This window comes from Dasypus novemcinctus, chromosome 5 (assembly GCF_030445035.2).
Source record: "Dasypus novemcinctus isolate mDasNov1 chromosome 5, mDasNov1.1.hap2, whole genome shotgun sequence".
Lineage (NCBI taxonomy): Eukaryota > Metazoa > Chordata > Mammalia > Cingulata > Dasypodidae > Dasypus > Dasypus novemcinctus.
Window position 1 is genome coordinate 43,025,211 of NC_080677.1, and position 26,401 is coordinate 43,051,611.

The 26,401-nt window shown below is 34.9% G+C and overlaps 1 protein-coding gene across 2 annotated transcripts in view; it reads right to left on the bottom strand.

The window, feature by feature from the left end:
• The window catches only part of BZW2 (basic leucine zipper and W2 domains 2), a 55,134-nt gene that overhangs the window by 21,747 nt on the left and 6,986 nt on the right, over positions 1 to 26,401 (bottom strand). The window contains exons 1-4 of one of the 2 annotated variants that reach the window (XM_004467943.4): positions 17,565 to 17,686; positions 15,021 to 15,085; positions 8,095 to 8,271; positions 3,803 to 3,906 (exon numbers count right to left, since the gene is read on the bottom strand). In XM_004467943.4, coding sequence (XP_004468000.2) covers positions 3,803 to 3,906; positions 8,095 to 8,271; positions 15,021 to 15,078 — 339 coding nt within the window. In that variant the 5' untranslated portion in view covers positions 15,079 to 15,085; positions 17,565 to 17,686. Of the gene's footprint in view, positions 1 to 3,802; positions 3,907 to 8,094; positions 8,272 to 15,020; positions 15,086 to 17,564; positions 17,687 to 26,401 lie in introns of those variants that run through there. The other variant, XM_004467942.5, reaches the window with a different exon arrangement.

Genomic DNA, 26,401 nt, shown 5'->3' on the forward strand with positions numbered 1-26,401 from the left:
AGATTATACTCTAGGTAGACACAAGTATATTTTTAGCAGATGTGCAAAACATATAACTTAATGGTAATAAAGGATTTCTGCCCCCACCACCCAGTCAGAAGCAGGTTTTGCAATGGTCAGTAGAATTCTAGGCTATTTTACAAATGGAACAAAGATTTTATTAAATAGGGACTTTGCTACTCAAACATCCCTCTCCACTTAATCTCTCTCTCCTTGCATAACCCATTGACCAAAAGATTTTCTGCCAGTCACTCATTGACTGTCTGAAGTGTTCAACAGAGGACAGTACAATGTAAAGTTGTACTTCAAATCATGCCAAAGATAAGCGATTTCATGAAAGTAATTTTGTGGGAAAAAATACGCAGGAAATTCAATATCTGACTCATTCTTTCTTCTAAGAATTAGTTTAGAAAAAAAGAAAAGAAAAAAAAGCTAATACCTGCAACATAGTGTAAAACTAATGCATACTTGTTGAATAAATGAAGATAAAAGCAAAAAAAAAAAAAGAATTAGTTTAGGATGATATTCTCCTCAAATCCTTTATTTGGATTTTATATATAATTTTTGTTTTCCATTTTAAATGGAATCACTTTTTTTTTGAGGTACCAGCAGCTGGGGATTGAACTCATATGTGGGAATCCAGTGCTCAACCACTGAGTCACAACAGCTCCTTGAGTTGGTTTTTCCTTTTTTCATTTATTTTGCTTGCTGCTTGTTTTTTGGTTGTTGTCGTTTTTTTTTTTAAGGCAGTGTAAACTGAACCTGGGACTTCCCATGTGGGAAGCAGGTGCTCAAACGCTTGAGCCACATCTGCTCCCAAATTACCTTTTAATAAAAGGAATATCACATATAAACCATTGCCTGTGGCTAATTTCTTATAGGTCAATAGATCTTTATTGATTAAATGAGATGTTATAAATGCTTCTTGTAATTATTATTACAATTTCTGTGCCTATAAAAGCCCTTAAATGAATGTTTTAGAGCCATATGGAATAGGGCAAAATCTAGGAATAAAACAAATGAGTCTGAGCCGTAAACTTTCAAAATTACAATCTGCTATTAAAGTTAGATAATACAAAAAACTATGGAAGGGGATTTTAATTTTATTTTATAGTGTTTTTAAGGATTGTTTAATTACATAGAATGAATATAAGTGTTTTCTTTTTAATTCATGATGGAATACCAGTTACAATCAAGTTACCATCACAGATGGAGGATGGAGTCAGGTGAGAAAATTATTTGTCATGCCCTATGATGGAACCTTTGAAGGAAATAAAGGCAATCACAAATCTATCTAAAGCTTAAGTAGCTTGGGTTGTATTTATTCAGATAACAAAAGAAGGAAAAGGAAGGGGAAAAGGAAGAGAAAGGAAGGGAAAATAAGAATTCAATCCATGGTGGTCATGTGCTCTGTTATATGTCCCTGTTCTGTTTTTGGATCAGAACTGACCAGAATGGTTCTGAATTCTTCCCAGAAAAGGCATCGGATATTTTGCAAAGTTGTCTCCTGTTCTCAGTGAGATAACATATGATCTTTGCTTCTTCAGTGGAGGATTTTGGGAACATAACCACTCCTTTAAAACTCCAGTTTCCCCAAGCTACATGTCTATTAGTATACTCCTTCAGGAAAAGGCCCATAACACATGAGCAACTATACTTCTTACCCAACAGAAATCCATCACCAATCCTTCACCTGAAGTGGGAAAAATGATTTAGCTCTTTAAATCTCATTCTAGTAATTAGGCCAGGTAGATCATACTCTAGATATTTTTAAAATCTTATTTTAAGTTTTATGAAAAACAAAATTCCCCTTGAAAGATGTATAAGCTGCAAAGGAATACATCAGAATCATATAAGGAATATAATTACATTCAACCTGAACTTCCCAATCAGGCCAAGACCAGGGTGAGGCAAGTGAGATGCCTAGTGCCCAGAATTTAAGGTGACTTCACTTACTCTCAGGTGCCAACCTGCATTTGCATGAGGCGGAGAATGTGTCTTCCTTAAAATACTGTGCCCTGGGAGCCTGTTTTGCCTCCCTCTAGTTGGGACCTTCCTAAAACCATCAGTCCATTATGAAAAACCTCATAATGTACAATTACCATAAGTTAAAAATAAAGCTAGTCTATCAATACTTCCTCCTCCTGGCTGTTATGGAAATGGACTTTAATAAAAGTACAAAGCAACATGGTTTTTGTTTTTAAAAAAATGTAAAAATTTTATATAATTTAATAGGAGAAACATCACCTTAAAATTAACGTATTAATAAAATCCATCTTAAATCATACAGCTGGACTTTTAAAAAGTCTACATAGGTTTAGACAATTGATCTTAACAGCTCCCATTCTGGGTGAGTCAAAAAATTGCGAGGTTTAAAGACAAATAAACCATATAAAATGTAAATATACATACTCAAAATATTATTTTCAATTTATATGACTCTAAATATACTTGGAACACCCAAATGTTGAAGAAGTTCAGTGTCTTTAAGCAGCTGTCCAGAGGAGCCATTATATGTATATGCTCAAAGCACTCACATTACTTTTTTAAAGGACTCCATTTTTCCATTTGTAAAGTCATAGGGAACAAAGCCTTTGTATATAGGAGTAAGAAGTATATTTATGTACAGACTCTCATCTGTTAAGTATGCAATAATGATTTTAAAACTCAGAAACAATAATGTATCAGAGCCTGTCCTTAAATATTCTAAATATCCACATTCAAGATGAAAAACAAAATCATCTGGAAAAAGAAAACTATCTTATTTAGATATAATGAACAGGAGGACTCAATTTCTTTTTAGTTTATGGAAACAGTTTAGTGGAGTACTGATTTTTCTTTCAGGTCTTTTATCTGTCTTTCCCAGTGGAATTCAAACAATGAATAAAACATCTTGTATTTGCATTACACTTGATCCCAACAAAAATTCTATGAGGAAGGTAAGGCAGGCAGTGACATAATTACTTGGCAGATATCGAAACTTCTACTAATTTCCAGAGAGGAATTAGAACTCAGAAATTCTGACTCCTAACAAACTGCTTTAACTAACATACAAAAAGGTGAGTGGGATATTTTAAAAGACAATCTTTTGAATTGCACTTTCTTTGCTTTAGTGTGTACCTTCTCAAAGTGTTTGCGGCCATTTACATGTATACTAAAAGCAAAGATTCACAGAGGACAGGTTAGCGTTGACCCATTCAATCTCATCTGCTTAGTCTTTTGTTCCATTTTAAAAAAGATTTTCTTGTGTTTTATTTCTTACAAGTAAAAAAAGGGCAAGAAATATCTTTGCTAATATAACATGCAATTAATGTTTTAAAGTTCAAATTCTAAATGATCACAAATCCCACTAATCAAAGTAAAGATTCAGTTTTAGCATACAAAATTTGATCAGTTGGCCATGATTAATTCCTATGGCCTTTTTTCATCCGATACACTGAAATGTACATAACAAGACATTTTTCCTAGGACTTGCACTAATAGTTTAGTTGCATATAACAACTATTTTAAAAAGTTCCCTGTGGGGGAACAAATGTGGCTCAAGTAGTTGAGCACCTCCTTTCCACATGAGAGGTCCCAGGTTCAGTCACCAATGCCTCCTAAAAACAACAAAAAAACAAACAACAAACAAAAAAACCAACTCAGGAGAGCTGATGTGGCTCAGTGTTGAGCACTGGCTTCCCACATACGAGGTCTGGGGTTCAAGTCCCAGCCCTGTAGTCTTTGCACCTAATGTGTCCCGAACTCCCATTCAGAGGCTTCCCTTCTAACGCAAAGGCAATCTCTAAATGACAGAATCTACCTGAGCATAGTTTCGGATGGTTTCGTGATCTTCATTTGCTGAAAACACACAGTGGTTGGTCATCTTGGTCTTGTCACCATCATCTATGCGTGTTCCTCCAGGAGCTGAAGAGAGAAACATAATTACTGTAAGAACAGTACTGAAATGAAAAGAACATCGGCCAACAGATCAGCTTTTTGTACATCAAGGAAAACAGTGAAAGTGGATGTAAAGTCTATGACTCATATAATTTCATAAAATGGTGTGCATATGTAGACAGATACATGTTATATTTATGTCCCCATTTTAATAACAAATTGGTTGTTCCATTTCATACTTCCACCACGGCGTTAAAGATTTTTGTTCCTCGTCCTTGCCTGCACTAGTTCATGTCACTATAATAAAAATAGAAAAGTGATTCATTATTATCTCTTTACATCTTAGAGATAGAGACCTAAGATATTTCTGTATCTGTAGTCAAATACAAAATATTAGAAATACTGAAAAAACAAAACCCTTGGGATTAAAATTAAAAAAGGGTTCCATAGATTGTATGTGTCTCAATTACAATTCATAATGTTTCCCACATCAAGATATTGTTCTTTTTCAGGCTTGAAAATACTTTGCTGGACTTCAGTTCACCAATACAAGGACTGATCAGAGCTGGTTCTTATTGTAGGTCTTTTGGTTTCTGCTTGAGTAGGTATTAAAGCTGCTCCCATCTCTGCTAACCCAATTAGCCATGTAGGGTTGAACAGTAAGCACACTTGTCTCCTTGCCATGTATATTTGATCACCGCAGCAGCTGTGTAGGAAACAGTATTTTATTCTCACTCATCTTTTTTCCCCATATCCTAGAGTGTCATAGAATAAAAATGTCCACAGTACTCAGACTCCTACAGACTTCTGTTAGTTTCTGTAATGACCACTGCAAACTTTAAATATCTTTCAAGTATATTTTGTACCAAAGGCTGTGCTAGGTACCAACGTTATTAACAATGATCAAAGTTGAAAAGGGCAGGTAATATTTACCAGCCACTCTTTCTTCTTTTTCTAAAAACTGTATAACTGCTTGATTTAACAAGTAATTTCAGATCTTTGGATGAAAAGTGTTACACATAGATAACTTTTTTTCCTCCTCTTTTTAGACACCAGTGATTGAACCTCAGAGCCAGTATGTAGGAAGCCAGGGCTCAAATACTGAGCCACACTGGCTCCTTAGCCAACTTGTTAAAGCAGACATAGGCAAATGAGAATTCAGTTGACTTACAATCTCCTCAGCTTATTACTTTCTCTGAGTTTCACATTCCACCACAGTTTCATGAATAGATTTGTTTTGAGAGAAGACAGCTCCTTCAGGTGTTTATTTTCACATGATTAATATATGCACAGAATTTAATTAGCCCTTTGTGGTGAATACAGATACCTGGATGATAATCTTCTGGACTAATGATTCCTATCTCATAGAAATTACATAACTGAAAAGTTTGATTTTTGAAACTATCGTCTCTTCTTTTAATATGAAGAATTAAGCATAAAAGTTGTTTCTTTAATAATGGGCACCACGATAACTTTTCATTGCTACTAATAACGAAAAATCACAAAAAATAATGAAAGGCAAAAAATATGAAATATTTTGAAAATTGGTTTTGAATGTCTTCCCTATACAACTGGATATATTTATTCTCATGACCCATAACTAGATGTTATATATTTTTTAAAAGTTAGTTTTTATATGCAACTATTAGTGCAAGTCCTAGGTCAAAAAGTCTTGTTATAGGGAAGCTGACTTGGCCCAGTGGTCAGGGCATCCGTCTACCACATGGGAGGTTCGTGGTTCAAATCCCGGGCCTCTTTGACCCATGTGGAGCTGGCCCATGTGCAGTGCTGATGCGCGCAAGGAGTGCCCCACCATGCAGGGGTGTCCCTGCGCAGGGGAGCCCCATGTGCAAGGAGTGCACCCCATGAGGAGAGCTGCCCAGCGCGAAAGAAAGTGCAGCCTGCCCAGGAATGGTGCCGCACACACGGAGAGCTGACACAAGATGACGCAACAAAAAGAAACACAGATTCCCGTGCCGCTGACGATAACAGAAGTGGACAAAGAACATGCAGCAAATAGACACAGAGAACAGACAACTGGGGGGGGGGGGAAGGGGAGAGAAATAAATCAATAAATAAATCTTTAAAAAAAAAGTCTTGTTATATCATTTCAATTCTATATGACTCTTCTCTCATGAAGTTTACCAGTATTTAATTAAAGTATATAATAATAAAAAAATAATATCCCAAAAGAAAAAAAAATCAGGTAAATATGTTTTAATAATTCACAAAAGAAGAAATATGTAAAGCCAATAATCACATCAGAAAATGTTCAACTTTACTATTAGTTTAAAATTTTTAAAATGAAAATATTTATCACCTACTCTATTGATGCACATTGGAAAACTGACAATACCTAGCACAGCCAAGGGTATAAGTAAATAGGAACTTGTTATTTTTGACAAAATATTAATTAGAACATTTCTTCTGAGGGCTGGATTTCTCTATCAGATAGATATATATAGAGAAAAAAATTAAAATAAAAATTTTTTTAAAAAAGATATATATATAGAGAGAGAGAGACAGAGATATTCCTCTCCTTTCCCTCATTAATCCCTTGTTAAATACATAAGGATGTCATTGGCTAAAAGCAAAAAGATATGTACAGCAGACCACTAATGGATATTATTGTTTATAATAGTGAAAACTGGAAACAACTTAAATATTCACCACTATCAGTTTGGTTTTAATTCTTTTTAGAATTATCCAAAGTAATACAGGCATGAAATAAAACAATATTTGCTGAGTAAAAAGACACTTACAAAATTGCATGAATTGTATTTGTATAATATTACCATGTACTCAAAAGTTTATTTGTATTTAAGTAATTAAAGAGATTTCCAAAAAGGAACTAACCAAAATGTTAATATTTCTGGATATTGGAATTTGAGCACACTATACATAACTTTTATATTTTGGATCTGAGTTATAGTGACAATGTGCAATCTTTTTAAACAATAACAACAAGAATAATTCAGTATCTGAATTATTTTCAGTATCTGAAAAGAGACCATCTACCAAAACAGACAGCTTGAAATAAAAGGTCAGAGAAAGATGTTTTTAAGGGTGGCTCCACCTCTCAATGGAGGACTTTGCACACCCCATCTCTAAGTAGGTTGGCCTACGCAACATTTCTCAATGAAAGGCCCTGGTAGCATTTTGGGCAGGGTAATTCTTCATGGTTTGCAAGTCCCTTTCATAGAATAGGCAGCATACCTGGCTCCCATTTTCATATCTCTATAGCAAGCAAACAATTTTGCAAGTTTCCAAATGCCCGCTAGGGCATTATTTACCAAAGGATACAAACAAAGATTGTGAGGGAGGAAGGGAGGAAATAAGGATGGACATCTGTTTTACAAGATATATTATTCCAGGGTACTTAAATATCTAATAGATATAAGGAGCCTATGTCACTAGCTTAAAGGAATTTGACCACTTCTAGTGATATATAGTTACCACAGAAACTAACAGTAAGAACTATGATCTAAGAGTAGCTATGAGAGGAAAATTGGGTAGTAATAACACCTAATAAATCTTTGGATCAACATACAATGTCAGTTAAATAGTATTATAAAGCCTTCTTCCCTAATGCTTCTGTTCTATAAAACATAGCTTTTATTTTACTTTATACTTATTTCCCATCCCTTATCTTGAATCTTTCTAAGTTATAAACTTAAAAGGAATTTTTACAACTAAGTTTAAACCATATTTCTTAGACATGCTATTTATGGATGAAATGGCATTAACTGAGCCTTGAAAAAGTTTGTTGACAAGGTTATAATTCACTGTACCAAAAAAGGGCGGGGTTAAACAGAAAAGGTACTTATGGTACTTGGTAGTTATACAATACTGGATGGGTCTAGAAGACATACACTGAATTATACTCTTCTACAGAAATGATCCCTCATGCCTACTCTTTGCATTTGTAAGAACTAGAGATCCATGGGAAATCTGGCTTCTGCCTAAAGCAAAGTGTCAGTAATGTCAGTAAAAATCCTCAGTTCTATGCCCCTAGTAACCAGTAATCATTTCAACAACTGCATTATGACCTTTCCAAATTGTTAACTAGGTAAAAACTGTAGAGATTCCCATTGTAATTTTTTTCAATCAACTCTACTAAATATAAGCTTATACAGACTCTGTGTTTTAGGGAAACATTTTATTTGAATTGAAAGTATATATACACACAAGGAGGTGCTATAAGGCAGAGCTTACCCAGCATACTGCCAGCTACCAGAATATCGAAGAGTGTGTCTGCATAGCGACGATAATCTAATCTTGAGCCTGTAGAGTCCAGAAACTTGGCTACAGCTTCAAGGTCATCACCAGCCTCATTAAGTCCCTGGACAAGTGTATCCCTGAAGACTGTGGGTTCGAATTTCTCTTTTTCATCTAAATTTTAAAAATAAAAAAAAATTATTACTTTATTTACATATAACATTTCCCAAAGAGATCGATGATATATTTCCCTGTTCATTATCCTTTGTTTGATGGTGTGATTATTTAAAAGGTAGAGTGCAATTTCAGATTTTCTATCATATTTCCATGCTCTAAAACCCCTTGCTTTATTACTGTATTTATAATTTACTTCTGCTCAAAGGAGCCACAAATATTTTTAACCAATCTAACATACAATATAATTTATAAATGTTCATTTTTGTCATTCATAGGACAGGCTAATGTAATCTACTAACCCTAACCATCAGAGAAGAAAGAATCTATAATATTAGAAATTTAAGTATTTGTTTCATCTAATAGACAAAGAAAAGTGTCTAAGAGAGAATCAGCAAAGAAAAGGGAAGATACATAAATTTTAAAAGAGATTGGGAGGGAGGAAATTAAGAAGGACATATCTTTTACAAGAGAATTATTCCAAGGTACTTAAATATTTAATATATGCTATACAATTTCAGAGTAGAGGTTCTCAAACTTTTTGGCTTCATGACCCCTTGACATCTATGGATAACTTAACTAGAAATTTTAAACAGAAAATTATTTTAAAATATTTACTTATTAAACAAAAAAGTAGCGGTTTTATAAAAGTTTATCTTCAAATAAATTTATTTTTAAAAATTAGTGAGAAGAATAGAATTGTTTTACATTTTGGCAAATCATCTAGCTTAAAAGACAGATTCTCAAATCTGTTGCATTCAATCTGCTGTGATATCACACATTGTATAGACTCTGGTAAACTCCACTATAAACTCAGGGGAGAATGTGTGAAAAGGACAAACACCATCCAGTTTTGATTTTACCGACGCCCTGGCTACAGAAATCTGAGGGGTCTCTGAACCACACACTCTGAGAACCTCTGCTTCAGAGGCTTTAAGGGGATACAGATATTATGTAACTTTTTAATCTCAGTGAATATGAATAAAACGACTACAAAACAATTAGAAAAGCCCATATTAAAGGCATATACTACTACAAAACTGGAGAGGTGAGTGTGGAGGGGAAGTGGGATGGTGTGGGGACTGGAGGTCAGAGACTGGAAAGAGTTTCCAGAGACTGGAAAGAGACTGGAAAGATTCTAGAGTGTGGAAGGTCACTTTGGAGCCAGATCTTGAACAAATCAGAGTTTATATACTATTGAAGAGGGGTAAAGATGACAAGCTTGAGGGCAGAGTAGGCAGAACAAATGACTAGATTAAATGAAAGAATCTACAGTAGAGAGATCTTATGAGTCAACTTGGCTAGATTATGGTGTCCACTTGCTTAGTCAAACACTGGCCTATGTGTTGTTGTATAGGTATTTTGTAGATAAGGTTAGCATCTACTCTGCAAGTTTCCAGCCTGCAGGCCTGCCCTGGGATCTTGGACTTGCTAGCGCCCATAACTGAGTGAGTCAATTCCTTAAAATAAATGTCTTAATTATATATATTCTATTGGTTCTATGTCATTGAAGAGTGAACCCTGACAAATACAAATTCAAAGAACATCACTTCTTTCTTTATTCTATGGAGAGTGAGTCTGGGTGTGGTGAGGGATACAGAAGAGGAACTCAATTCTTCAAAAAAAAAAATCCTGATGCAAATATATTTAGAGAAATGTGAAGATACTATATATGAAAAAGAGAGGGAAAGAGGCTATAAATAAGCATTTCATGAATAAAAAGTAGCTCTTGGAAATGGAATATATGATAGAAGACTGAAATACTCAGCAGAAGAGTTGAAAGAAAGCTGAGAAAATCTCCTAGAAACTAGAAAAAGTCAAAGTCCTAGAAATTTGGAGAAAAAGATAAGAAAAAGGACATAGCAGTCCTTTTATTATACTACTATGTACAATAAAAAAGATAGAATGAAAAAGCTTAGGGAAGGAAATTGTTTTTAAAAAATCAAGAAATCACACAGAATTAAAGGGCACGAGCTTCCAAATACAGGGCCATCTGGGCACCAGGCACAGTGAATGGAAGGGGATCCACAACCAGGGACATTCAACACGTGAAATTTCAGAATACCGGGAACAAAGCAACTATCTGCAGATTTCTGGGGCAAAAAACAAGTCACATATAAGAAACAGAAGGACAACGAAGTTTCATCCAAGCCAGAAACTTTAAGAAATGACTTAAAATTCTGAGGAAGAATGATTTCTAACCTAGAGTTCTAGTAATTAAGTGATTACTCAAGAGTTAGACAACAAACATATTTTGAGCAAGTTAAGGGCTCAAAACTCATGTTTCTCACCCACTCTTTTGTTTTGAAAGCTACTCAAGGATACGCCCCACCAAAATGAATGGTTAACTAATAAGGAGTTAAGATGTGAAGTCCCAGGAAAAATAGGGCTAACATGGAAGAGAAGCGATGGCACTCTCCTGGATATGGTGAAAGGACTTTTCAGGTTAACAGCTGGACATCTGGCCTACAGAACAATTAACCAGGAGAATTCTTCAATACAACATACTTATTAGAATGCCTAAAGAGTTTGCACCAAAAAATTTATACAACAGTGGGAAAGTAGAGTTAGCACCAAAAAATTTATACAACAGCGGGAAAGTTTAGGGTTAAGTAGTTTTAAGTGAGAGAAAACTACACCCACAAAAAAGATAATATTAAATTCAGGGATAAAACAATATTCAGGGAAAAAAAAGTAGCCATAAGAATGTTGTTTTGTTACATGGAATTAACATTCAAAATAATTAGCTAAAAGAATTGAAAGAGTTTCTCTGGGGACTTGGGAATGGGGAAATGAACATTGCTGTTATTATAACAAGTCTTACTGAAATCTGTGACCACTTAAAACTATGTCAATGCATAACTCTGATATGATTAAAAACTACATTATAAGCCAGACAGTAATAGTCTGGCCATTTGAAGTGGTCTAACCAAAGAGATAGGTTTATAAGTAGTTAATGCCACAGCATCTGAACCAGAAAAGAATGACGTTTCCAGTACCAGTCAGAGTAACACTGCCTGTGATGCCATAAAGACATACAGAAATGAACTCAGATAACATTCATCATGAACAAGAGAGAAAAGTCCTTTTGATGCCACATAAATGAAACATTATGTAGCTAAGAACATGCAAATGCCAACTGCTGGGGAAAAAAGCATAATTAGGGTCTTGTTGTATAGTGTGGGAGGAAAACAGGGTAAGGAGAAAGGAACTCTAGGGAGAACGCATTATGCACAGCTGGAGGAGGGAATAGCTGTGATGCTATGCAGAAGGAACACATTGGCAAGCAAGTCAACTTCACCTTCTAAACAGGGGCTTGCTAAGGATAGTTCCCTTCCCCCTTGGAGAAAGATGTTTTCTTTCCTATAATATGAGAACACGAGGAATAACAAGACCACAAGGTCTTTATCAAGTCTTGTGACCAGCTTCCAAAATCAATTGAGGCAGTCCTTGTAACAGCACTACAACACACTTAGATGTTGATTCAGGTGGTAGAACAGACTTTGATGATTTGAAAATTATAAATTGAGGCACTAGAAAATATAAGTTGGTAAATAAGGCAAAAACCCAGACTATGGCAAGAATTCATTAAGAGGACTTCGATTTGAATATGAGAAAACTTATAAAAACTTGTGTTTTTTAAAGGCTTTCATTCTCTAATTATAATTTTCCAAAAGAACTGCAAAGAAAGAGGAAAAGTAAAAGGAGGAAGATAGCATATCATGACGAAGGACATTTCAATAGTGAGCAATAATGCATTAGGCCAAAATGACTATTTATAGCCTAACTTCACAAAGAGTTGGGACTCTTAAAATGTTAACTAAGACTTTTGGGGCATGGTAGGATTAATAATTCCTTTGAAGACAGAAAAAAGGTTCCACCTAAGACAAGTGTTCATCAGGAGGAATACAAAATTCACATACAAGAAAATGGCAAGAATACTAATGGGAGTCTGAGGATACAAGATAATATTTTACCCAAAGTTACTTTTTCATCTTAAATAACAGTGTATGTAGTTCCTATTTGAGGACACTTTAGCAGAAAAACTAACTAAAATCCTAACAAAATATGCCCATATGTCCTTAAGCTTTCATTTGACAGATCAAACCTCCCTTGATGTGAGAAGTATGTAATTAGGTCTCAAATTTATACTGTGTTGGTGAATCACAAGTGTGACACTGAAGAGTTAGTCATGATGGCCCTTATACTAACATAGAGAAACTGGCCTATTTCTGACATTCAACTGCTAAGTTATTTAAATACATTGCTTACTATGGGAACTACAACAACTGAATAACATAGAATTTCCTCAGTGTGTTAATGAAGGGATAAAAGACAAAAAACCTAGATCCCTTTCTGAAGTTCACAGGGGTATAGACAACAAGTTAGAAATATTACGTATTTTCTAAATACTCACACACAAACACATATATTTCAACATGTAAAGGTTTATTTGATTCCTCATACCACTTATAAATCTAAGAGTGATTTAAAACCACCAGCACAGAGCTAAAGCCACAAGGAGAAACACTCCTATGTGGTCACTTTGGAGGCCTGGATATTGACCATTTTTTTCATCTCCTTTTTTATTAATTTTAATCCAATTTCTCTACAATTTCCAGTCATATCAGTTTAGTTTTTAAATATTTCATTTAATAAAGCATAACAATGGCCCAGGGAGAAATTTTCATCTCCTTCCAGAATCCTGCAAGCCACACTAGAAAATACTATTTCTTTGGAGAAAATGACACCAGCAAAATGTAAGTACCATACCATAATGTTTATATTTTAATGTTAAAGAATAAGAAATATCTTTTGCACTAATTTCCCATGGAAGAGCATTAGCTTTGCTAGAAATGGGTTCTAATTGAAGACAAACTTCAGAAGACCGCCTATCAAAAAGACCTTGAAATATCCTCTGAGGTTTTTTCTTAGCTCTACAAAACTGCTATTTATCTGAAGTCAGTCCATCACAATAGCAAAGAAAAACCAAGGCATGATAAATTGTCCGGGAGGCAATTCACTATTATGAAAAACAGAAAATAGGTTGACTCATTTTTTTTCCCCAGTCAGCAGTTTGGCACAAAAAGGTGGGAGTGCTGCTTAAATCCCCCATAAACCTGAATTATATCAATACAAATCCACTGACAAATAACATAATCTATTTCTTAGTAAGTTTTCCTTGAATGCTTCAGCAGCAGTAAGTCCCAGGCACAATCTTGACCCCCGAAGGAAGCAGAGACAAACTAGTTCAGAATGAGAGAAAACCTGTCTGGTTCCAAACTGAAGACTGATTCTTAGGGTCAGTTTTCTCATTGAATCACAGCTGCTGTTGTGCAACACATTTTAAGGGCCTTTCTTGGCTCTCGAAGTCAGTTACGCATTCCCTCAAAGGGTAGGAATGGCAAACATTTCTGAAACCCACAGTTGGGCATATATTAAGTATTATCATGGTACTAGGTCCAACGATACAATTAATTCAGGTCCAGAACTGAATTGTTCCTTATTTATTAAGCCCTTTTGGAACCATTGACGTCATTTGTTTTCAAAACTGCTTTAAACAATGAGGCAATGAATGCTGCTTGTATCTGATTTTTGCTTTCAAATTTTAATGGAGGGAATGAAGTGGGGACACAATCTGTAAACAAGGATAAGGACTATAGAAAGAGGTGGCTACATACACTTGTACTTAATTTATGGGGATAAGCACGGATAAAAAAATAGGGAAGAAAAAAGGGTGAGCGCATAAGACAGAAATGTAAACAGCTACTTTTGATTACTTAATTTTTTTTTCATTTTTTAGTACAATATGAAGCTTTCCAACAGTCAGCATGAACAGCTAAACTGAGCTTCGTGACTCTTGTAAACTCTTTGGCTCCAAATGATCTATTATATTAGGCCTTTTCTTTTCTTTCTACATGACTGGACTTGCTACTTAAGCAGACACAGCACTGCAACAGAGCATAGGCTGTAGAGCTGCCTCTGCACTGGTAATGCCAGTGGCATATAATGCATGTTATCAATTAAACAAGCACTCAGAGACCATTACATGGGGGTATACTTCATAATCAGCCATGAGGCCTTCAGAGAGCTATTCAACCATTATTTCATATACATGATATTTGCTTAAATATTTTTCAGCCACTCTCCTCAGTTTTAGTTACCTTAATAATTTCATATACTAGTTTTTTGTTAGAATGAGTTTCTCTACTTCATTTGTTCCCCTATTCTTATACCCAAGAGGATCTCTATATAATCATGCAAAACTAAATAAATATAAAGTCATGTTTAAAATATTCCTTGCACAGAAAAGAGAGTAAGATGAACATTACACAAACAAGAGAAGTCAGTCACCCAAACAAAAGGACATTTTACCAGTTATCATTGAACTGGGTTTATCACTACTCTTCCCATGATGAAAGACACTTGAAAATATCATATGAATTATAAGGGTATTTAGGGCAACAGATTTAATTCTACTTCTTAACTTCTGAATAGACTGAGCCCCATTTTTTAGATAAAGACATCAAAGCTCAGACAAGTTAGCTGACTTGCCCAACATCAAATACCTAAGTAATCAGCAGTTTTGTACCCTGTATGCAGAACTTCCAATTCTGCATCCAGAGCTCAAATATGTGGAATTAGTGATGTTTATTGGAGCCAGGGTCATTCAAATTCTCCTCCAATCCTATATTTTGATTAGAACTTTAAATACACCCACAAAAAACACAACAAACGAAACAACCTACCCCTTTTCCGAGTTTTGAACCGCTGGCCTGTTAGCACTGGCTTCTGATGCTTATTCATAAAATTTCTGAAAAGAGAGAAATAAAGATTATGTATTTCATAAAGTAGTCAACATAAAAAAAGTACATGGCTAATAAACAGATGTGCAATGTTACCCATACTTAAAATAAAATTTTAAATGAAATGTAATTTTAACTATTGGGTTAGGAAAAACTAAAAAGTTTAATAATATCCAGTGTTGGCAATGGCCATGGGTAAAATGACCACAGACATAAAACTTTTGCATAGAGGATAAACGCTATGAAATGCTTTTGGGAATCATTTAGTAAATATCTATACTAATGTTTAATAGGTTTAACCTGTATTCCAGCAATTCTTTTTTTAGGAATTTACCCTATAGCTATACCCATACATAGGGCATGTGTATTTATAAAGGGATTCAGTTGCAGCATTGTTGGATTCAGCCAACAAATATAACTGAATATATTATAAACAGCCATAAAATGGAACATTATAAAGCCTGTAAAAGAATGAATTAAATCTAACTGTACATTTGTGGCCTTGGTTACCTTCTGATTATGCTTCCTGCATTTCTTCCCATCACTCACTGTGCTCCAGTCACACTGCTGGCTTTATTTTCCTTCCAACATGCCAGGCAATGTCTGGTTTCTGAAGCTCTGTACCTGCCACTTGTGGGGAGGATTTTCCTCAGACACTTCCATAGTTTACTCTCTTCACTCACTCAAATGCCTCCTTTTCAGGTATGCCTTCCCTAACCATTCTGACTAAAGTATCCCTCATACTTACTCTCCCTTTAAGAACCTAATAATTAAATTATTATCTATGGTCTATTTCCCCCAGTGGAGTACAACCTCCATGAGGGCAGGGACTTTGTAGATTCTACACAATATTGTATCTTCAGTACCTAAAACATTACTTAGCAAAAGTAAGCACCCAATAAATATTTCTCAAATTAAGAGATACTGTTAATAGAAAGAAGGAAGTTGAATGAAAGAATGTAAAGTATAATATTATTTGGCTAAAAAGGGGGTATATATAAGCTTTTCCATACAAGGAAAATTTAAGGATATAGGAAACTGTTAACTGCTTTTTGTTTGCTTGCTTTTTACCTCAGGGGATAGTACTTTATATTCTTCTACTGAACTTAGGTATAATTTTAAAAAGGTAATAAATTATCTTTGAAAAAAGTGAAAACTGTGCTCCAGATCAGATATCCAAGCAAGTTATTGAATTACGTTTCAAATTTTTAAAATAGTGATTTGGAAAGGTCTACAACATTAATCAAAGTAAATTTTCATTGTTGAAGTAAATAATTATTCAAATAAATAATTCAATTACTTTTCAAAATTAAAAAAAAAATCTTAAGAACACAGAAAAACTATTTTTCTATTTATGTATCAAATCCTTCTGCCTAACCTATGAAAGGAAGCTTCTATCTCCACATAAAAACAATCTGTTTATCATTAAAAACTTCAAATTACATCATTATGTAATGATGCTTCAAAAGTGAAACTAATTAAAAGTAAAGTAATACATGTGAAAACTATGGCTTTAACAATCCTATGAAGTAAAATGAACTCAATACATTATGCTTTGAGACACAAAGAAAAGTGACTAAGCAAGGATCCCTGTCCTCAAGGAGCACACAACCTAGTGAAAGAAATAAAATCCAAACATTCATAGACACAACATGATAGGTGAAACAGTACAAGTACAGATCCAGAACAGAAGAAAGTGATTACTGTATGTGCATAGGCCCACAGCTATATACTGAAAGAGTTACAAATGCAATCAGTGGAATCCCATTTCATTTGATGAACACTGAAGATAGAGCTCCCACTTCATTAAAATAATGATATAAATATATTCACAACTCTTTTATTCAGAAATGTTCCCATTTTCACCAGATTCACTCTGGATTAGCATACACTTCCCTGGGGGCATATGTGGTGTTTATATATATGCCTTCCTTATTGTCTCCATACCTCTCAAAATACAAATACAACAAATATTAATGTATTCTTGTGTTAGTAAAAAAAAATACCTGTCGAGAGTTTATATACTGATATGCCAAAAAAAACACAAAAACAAACCAAGATCCCAAATAGCCTGAAATTTCTCTAGCAGGTCAGCAAGGAAGGAGTTATGCTCTGCCAAAGTTAAAAAAAAAAATTAAGTGTGAGCCCTCCCTAAAAGTTTTATTTTAGGGTCCAGAATATGAATTCACAGAATTCCCTGATTAATTCTTATTTTTGCACCTATTAGTCTGCTAATGGAAAATTACCACCAAACATAGCCTACAAGACAAGTACCACCCTATTTTTGAAATCTTTAGCTTCACTAATGTTTATTTTCAATTCTGAACACAAAAGTTTGTTTCTTCATAGCCCAGAGTGGGCTTACTTTTTGCACCTTCAGTATATTCTACATGGCGAATATCATATAAACATAAAAATGTATGCAAAGATTTGGACATAATTAACATCAAAAATTATAACGAACAAAAATAAAACAAAAAGACTCACCCCCTGGTAGTGAAAGACTAAATGAAGATATTTTGCTCACCAGGACTATCTATCCTTTAGCTGTTACTATTTGGAGCTGAGGCTCTGCTTCTCTCTAAATTTAGCACTCTGTGCTACACTATAATCTGCTTTAGTAAGGGTCAGGCTTTATAAGGCACTCACTGAAGCCCTGGCGGAAGAGAAACAAGGGCACTTTGAATAAGTAACAAAGACAGTTCCACTAGGCCAAGGCAAAAGCTTATTTTTATTACATTGCCTTACAACTTACAATTTGAAGTCAACTAACTAAAAATACATTACTTAAAAAAAATTCAGAGAATACTTGAGACAAATTCATTTGGGGTACAACCTTTGCATCAAGATGATTTGGCCTCCATTCAAAAAGTTAAACCAAATGCATACACACAAGCTCATGTCCCTCCAAAGCGGAACAACTCCATGGTTTAAAACAGTATACAACAACTCCACATATAAAAGGAAGGCAAAACAAAATGATTAAAGCCAAGGACCAAGGATCGCAGGCAGCCATCTCCAGAGTGCCCCCGTCTTCAGGGAGAAAGACTCCTCTTGCTGAGGCCTCCATTTTGGACTTCTCTTAGCTTCAAAATCATGAGCCGAAAAATTCTTGCTGTTTAAGCCAACCCATTGTATGGTACTTAGCAGGTGGGAAATGAAACCAAGAGAATAAGTTATTTGGATATTTCATAATAGAAAAAGAACCAGGGAAAATACTAAAATTATCCTGTCAAAACTTTAGAAATTAGGTACTCTACTAATGAATGAATCTTTTTTTTAAAAAATAAATTCACATTTAAGCCCAAAACTCATACAAATCAGTCTCATGGCAATTGTGCACTAGTTGTGCTAGTTGCCCAACCCATTCATGTGGATTGGCACCTTGGATGTTGGCTGTTTGGTTTTGCCTGTTGTTCTTTCTTTTACTTTCTTTATTTTGGCAATCTCAGATCGACTAGAGGACTCATCTTCTACGTGTCCCTACAAGGGGATGACGGTTCTCACCTATTAATCCAGAAGTGACACTTACTGTAGTCTGTTAAATCTGCAATAGCATTATGTCTAAAAAACCAATGCACATAACTTAATTAAAATTTAACAGAGACACAAAGTGAGCACATGCTGTTGGAAAAATGGTGCCGACTTACTTGATGCAGGTTTGCCACAAACCTTCAATTTGTAAAAAATGCATTATCTGGGGAAGCAGACTTGGCCCAGTGGACAGGGCATCGGTCTACCACATGGGAGGTCCACGGTTCAAACCCCGGGCCTCCTTGACCCGTGTGGAGCTGGCCCATGTGCAGTGCTGATGCGCACAAGGAGTGCCCTGCCACGCAGGGGTGTCCCCCACGTAAGGGAGCCCCACGTGCAAGGGGTGCGCCCCGTAAGGAGAGCCTCCCAGCGCCCAAGAAAGTGCAGCCTGCCCAAGAATGGCACCGCACACACAGAGAGCTGACACAACAAGATGATGCAACAAAAAGAAACACAGATTCCCGTGCTGCTGACAACAACAGAAGCTGACAAAGAAGAACACTCAGCAAATGGACACAGAGAGCAGACAATGGGGGGTTGGGAGGGGAAGGGGAGAGAAATAAACAAAAAATAAATCTTTTTAAAAAAATGCATTATCTGCTAAGTGCAAAAGGTATCCCTAACACAACATGCTAAATTAGTAATACATGTGATGCATATAATACCTACGCTATTCAAACAACCTCAAATGTTAAGAGTATGTATATTTAAAAAAAGGGTCACAAACTTTTTTTGTAAAAAATAGATAGGAAATATTTGAGGCTGTGTAGGTCATACAGTCTCCCTTGTAGCTCCTCCACTCTGCTTTTATAGTATGAAAGCAACCCACAGAGAATATGTAAACAAATGGGCACAGTTGTATTCCAATAAAACTTTATTTACAAAACAAGCAGCGAGTGGATCAGATTTAGCCCCCAGGACTTAGCTTGCAGACCTCTGCTCTAGAGCAGTATCCAATAGAACTGTATGATGATGGAAATTGATTCACTTCACTAGCAATATTCTTACCAAGTATTTTGTGTTCAGTAGCAAGTTTCAAGAACTACCTTTTATTCCATATTGTAAATGAGTGAAGTCATTTACCATATGGACAAAAGTCAAAATTACCTACATTTGTAGACTATTCTCTTTTCCGTTAATGTTAAAACTCCAAGAACAAGTATCAAAAAAAATCCTTTATCAAAAGTATCATATTCAGGAAAATTTGGGGTGGAAAACATTGTAGAATCATTCTTTCAAATGAAACAAAAATAATTAAATAAATCGCTCTAAAGTTGAAATTATTATAAATATATGCCTGTAATAGCACTATACAATTTATGTTCAGATTAAACATTTGTTTAATATCCTTATCATTTTGTAACATTAGCATCTTATACTCAAAAAAATTACCAGCCTCTACAAAGCTTGTTTATATCTCCTAACAAATTCTATGTAAGTCATAGCGTTTATAACTGAAAAAATGTGAAAAATTTTAAATATCAGATATACTAGCAATAAAAGAAAAATGTTTCTAAATAAAACCAAATATTTTTAATACAAATATATTGCCATTATACTTACATATCCCCTTCATTCTTATCCTTTCTAGAATAAAAGAACAAAAATTTCTTTCTTAAAAAGCATGAGATTTAATAATGCTTTTCTTCTCAAAAACTTCCAACCATATTTTGCAGTGGGGGACACTAATTGCAAAATATTAAATTGTGTTAAGCAACTACCTTATAAGGGAAGAATTACTGGAGCCCAAAGAATTGTGCTGTGAAAAAAAGTGTACCAATGTTACTTCAAAATCTTCCTTAAGAAAATTTGAAGGCACCATAATAAAATTTATTTTATAAATGTGTCCAAAAATATATTTTTCTAAAAATCATATTTTAAATGTCAATGTACAACTCTACATAAAAACAAATTAAGGCAATTATGTAAGGTCACTTATTTCATCCAATTGCAGTCATTTTAAAAAACTTTTCAAAAGTATAAAACAACTCCCAAGTAATTTTACTCTATCAACACAAGCCCTCTCCTTAATACCATCTTTAAGAAGTCTGTTAGGGTATGCACATTCCCTTCCTAGGGCCCTTTCGCTTTCCTGGAATCTCTTATAGATCCTTCCCTTCTCCCAACAACAGCGTGTACATTCAACCATCCAGATGCTCTAACTTGATGATATCATTCTTATTTTTCTCATCACTTTGAAAGTCACAAGCACCATAGTAGCATACTTAGGCTATTACAAAGTCCTTTCCTCAAATAGAATGCTTCAGGGCATAACCTATGTCAATAAGATGATATGATTTTGATAACTGCATGCCTAAAATATTTCAAATAGCAACTTCAGGTAACTTAAAGGAAATGGGGCATAAAACAAGGAAATGTTCAATGACTAATTATCCAGCTGTGGCTTAAATGTATATAAATATTTTTTGCTTCATACTTCCCCAGAGTCATTTGACAATGTTTGGAGACGGTGCTACTGGAATCTAGTGGATAGAGGCCATGGATTTTGCTAAACTTCCCACAATGCATAGGGCAGCCCCACAACAAAGGATTATTAAGTCCAAAGTGTCGATAGTGCCAAGGTTGAGAAAACCTTGCTCAATGGTGAGCAAAATCAGAGGTGGTTCCTGCCTGCAAAAGCCTGAAAACTGCACACATCTAAACATACCATTGCAGCAATTAAGCAGATACTTCATTCAATGATTTGCTTATATTTGCCAAACATTGACGTCAATTCTGGAGAAAACAAATTTATCACTGAGTCACTTGTCATATCTAAAATCAAAAGTACAATTAGTATTATAAAATTAATGCTTCCTGCTTCTGATTTATTTCCACACTGACAATTTTACTTCCTATGTTATTCAAGGAGGGGTAGGCAAGAATGTGGGAGGTGAGGAGGGGAGGGAGAAAAAGAGAACACTGAATACTGACAGACAAACTTTTCCTACTTAAGGAGATCACAGTAATGGGAACAAAAAGACAATAAAGGAAAGAGGAATTTTAAAAGGCAAAATGTGACTGAATAATGAAATTGTCTAATTTGACTTGGAGAAAACAATGAAATGCTAAGTAGAAAAGGCAAAATACAAAATTCTATATACATGATGTGATCTTAACTATGTTAAATACACTAACACTCAACAGCAGGCAACATGAGCAGAGGGCTCAGGAGCATTTTATTCCTCTAGTCTATACTTGTCTCTATTTTCTATAATATGAAACTGAGTATAAACCATTTTTAGAATTAGAAAATTATATATGTTTAAGTAAAATACCTTTAATCCCTTTTGAAGCTCAGTCCATTTCTAAAAGAGTCATAATAATAATGTTATTTGTGCATAAAGAGAAATCTATCACCAGATCTTCATTTTAAATACCGTTCCTCTCTAAAAGAAACCAAGCTTCCATGGACAAATATCTCATTCCAAGGTTTGGACATGGAAGGTTCAATATGATCCTGGGACAGCTGTACTTGTTAAAGTACAAACTGCTTTTACCAGAAGACCAAAATTGCCTGAAATGATGTAGGAATCATCTTGATGACATTCTCACTGGCCAAATCTGGGACAAAGTGAAGACCAAAATAATTACGGACAGCAATGGATACTAATTAATTGAATAAAATGTCTACTAATAAACAGAGACAGTATCATGGAGTTAGAAAATCACCATTCTGCAAACATCACAGCAAAACTTGATTTAGGCAGGAATCATCAATGTATGCTTAATCTACACAGATATGGGTTGCAGTGCAGGGTGGGGGGAAAAGGATGCTTGGAGATCATCAGGATAATCACATAGCCTCAAAGCTTCTCTCCATAAATTACAAATGGGAAAATAGTAACTACACGGTAGAGAAACAAGACAACATCTTGATAAGGGAAAAATGGACATAACATGTCTCAGCATGTTTTACACTGAGAAGGACATAACATCACTCTGTGTTATTCCATATAAAAATGCATGACCTGAATCTAATCATGAGGAAACAAATGTATACTGAGGGACATTCTGCAAAACAACTGGTCTGTGTTCTTCAAAATGTCAACGTCTTTAAAAAACAAAAAACACGGACTAAAGAATTGTTTCAGATTAAAGGAGAACTAAAAAGACACAACTAAATGCAATATGTAATCCTGGACTGGATGCTGGGGGAAGAAAACACATATAAAGGAGAGCTTGGAGACAAATGATGAAATTGGAGTGTGGACTGCACTATACATATGTTATCTATGTTAAACTCAGTGTATTTTATTACTGTGCTGTGGTTATGTGAGAGAAGCATTTTTGTTCTAAGGAAACACACACTGGAATAATAAGGGATAAAGGGGCATTGTATATACAAACTACTTTCAAATAGCTCAGAAATAAAAACGAATATAGGAGCATGGAGCAAAGGCAAACACTGAAAGCCATATGTATTTTAGGGAATGAAGTTGAACAAGGGGAATGATTCAGGGAGTTGAAAAAGCCCAGGAACCTGAACTACACAAGGATTTTGTTTTTCTGGGACTTCATGGAAATAAAGGTTACCACAGGAACAGGTACCATAACTTTCCAAATCCCTCAAAACCTGCAGAGCAATAAAGTAGGAAATAACCCTGTTGTATTGACTGTAAACTCCAGTAAAAAGAAAAAAAAATCAACTCTTGGTTTGAAGATTTTTAGAATACATTATTTTGGTTAATATATTTCCTTGTGTGTGACCATCCTGTGGACAAGAAGATAGTCAATGAAATATCTTTACTGCTGCAGCAGAAGAGGGGGCTCTTTATCCTGCTGATACCTAGACTATACAAAACCTTTGGCATAAGTGAGCTATGAATTGCTTAACCATGGCCTGCAATACCTTCATTATTCCTGCCATGGAAATATTTCTCTCTATTAGTCTTGTTTGAAGACAGTGAAGAAATATATAAAATGAAACTGATTATTAAAGATCACCATCATGAAAATAATATCAACAGTATGTGCACAAAATACATGAGGTTTTTAAAGATAAGATGCTCTAACTTCTGCTAATTCAAAACAAATATGCAAAAGAAAAGTTAATCCTGAACAGAAAAGTTTTAAAAAAACTATTAAAAAAATCCAACAAAACAACCCATTGCTTTTCTATATATGTATTTAATATTTGTCAAAGTAGTACATATATAAGTACAAAATGCTATATAGGAATTTAACTGATTAAAGATATTCCAGAATTTACCAATTAAATTAATCTCTTCCTTCAATAAAGGAAGACTATATATTAAATAATGCTGCCATTAATCATAACTCTTTTTGAATAATAGATTTATGAACATTTTCTTTTAGAAGTTCCCCCAGAATCTATAGGACATTTTTTTTAATATCCTCAATGATGAGAAATTTCACTGTTTTGTGAATTTACTTTTAGGAAACAACCACGGGTACTTCAGAGCCCAATCTAGTGGAAGTGGGTAAACATTTTAAAGCTAGCTGATGTGTCTATTTCAATATTTAACCATACTGTACCTTCTAGTACACATACTCCTCACTAGCAGATGTCAATCTCTTTGAGATTTCACCTGAACTGCATAAAAGACAATGGCAATTTTTACTAAAACTATTATTACTTCAAATATTCTTTCAGAAAAGGGCTATGTCACAGGAAGATAGCTGAGACTTTGAACCTTACTTTGTAAAGGAAAAAGATGACTCTCACATGAAATTTACTTTCCATTGGATACTCATTGAGCGCGTATACAACCATGCTTTCCTAAATGAGGTAAGGTGGAAAAGGAAATGAAAATCAGAACAGCATAATATTCTAGACTGGAAATGGAGAGAATTTTGTCTTGGAGCAATTGCTTAGAAAAGTGTAGTAATGGACATTCAAGAAGCTCACAGAAGGTGCTGGTGGGCGGGAGCCCAAACAACTGCTCATTTACTACTTCTTACAACCAAGAAACTCCTACTCCATCCTCCCAGGTGGGGTCCTGCCCAAGACTGTCAACAGGTGAAGCTTCATTTGAAGGGTTGCAGACAAAAAAGTTACTTAGCACATATATGCTTATTACACAACAAGGAGGACAAGAACTGGGTAGAAATGCCAAAGCCCAGCCAAGAACTTAGTGGGGGCATAGCACACTGGTGTTATGGGACTGTACCCCTTTATGATCTTTTGCAATTTTTTAGGAAGACCATATAAACTCCAAAACAATACCAAACCTGTGCATAGTCAAAAACTTTCTTAATTATTCTTTTTTTAAAAAAGGTTCAAAGATACAGAGAATCATTCATTTCTCCATTTACCCAATTTATGCCAGGTCTAGTTCTAGTCAAGAGGGCTACAGCAGGGACCAAATCTGATAAGTTTCATGTTTGGTCACTTTCTAGCAGGGAGAGCTTTGTTCCAATACTGCTCAAATATCTGGCAAAATGAGTTGATAAACACTTATAATCTCCATGGGTTAAAATACCAAATGCATTTGAGTTGCAAGTGTTTTCATTAACATTTTAATAATTAAATGTCTTTTACTTTTTAATTTATAATTGAGATCCATGAAGCATGGAACACTTTAATCACAGACCTAAATCCAAGCGCTCATCTAACACTTGGATAAGGTTCAGAGATGTCACGCCACAGTCTACTCTAGCATTGGTGAGGGGAGGAGGGAGACAAGGCGTTAAAATCCCTGCCCTTCCTGAGCTCTCATAAGTAGTAGAATTAGTGCCAAAATTTGATCACCTCAGTCTCATCTCAGTGCACTTTCAAATAGCCATCCAAAGTTATTGCAATGTCTAAGGTAGCTATTCATATGATTCTCAAATGCAGCTTTTTCATTATTTGCCTCACAGGTTATATGGTTTAGAATTAGGCAGAGTATAGCATAAATATTAATTTAAAGCTGGGTCAGCACTTGGGTAACCTCAGTTTGCAAAATGTTCTCCACAGAGTTCCATTAATGAAGAAAAAACCCTTCATCTTCAGAGAGGTTTTAACAAAAGTCCTGCCTCTTACAGACCAAAAAAAAAAAGGAAATTTATGGGGAAATGGTTTCTTTCTCCACACTATCCAGTTTTCAAACCATTTCCTTCAGGCTTAACAAAAACACAGTCCTGACACTCTCTAACACTAATGCTCACATCCCACTCCTCTGGCCACAGTTTCCTCTACACCATCAACTTAGGGTTCTCTTTCCTGTTTATAATAGCCCTGTTCTATTGCCTTGTATACTAAGAAGAACATGTCATTATCTTTTTATTTTTCCTTAGAAATAACCATAAATCAAGGAAGCTATGCAGGTTAGTTTGAACATAGAAAAAGAAAAGGATATCAGAATACCACAAAACTGCACACTCCATTGTGGTTTATACAGATTCTCTTCTGTGCAAGGAGTCACTAGTCTATATTGTTACTCACTTGCCCCAGTGGTTTTTCGAGATTTATTTATAAGTCCTAAAAAATAACAGTACATCTAAAATTACTTTTTAAAAAATTTTCATCTAGCATAAAAATATGTTGAACTAGGAAGAGAAAATGTAATTCTACATCTTATACAGATCTAACTTAATATTCCCTTCCTACTAAAATATTAATATTTCTAGAATTAAGAGAACAAAAAGTCAAAGGAAACACATGATGTTAAAAATCAAGACAAAGTGGTTCAATCAGTGAGTTAACTAAACCTTTATTTTCAAAGTAGATAGTTTAAAAGTATGATTTTCTGAGCATTTTTTTTTTTTTTGGGTCAATCTTCACTCAACATATGTGGAATTTGAAACAGGCCAAATCATTCTACCTGGCACTTAATTGCCCCAAA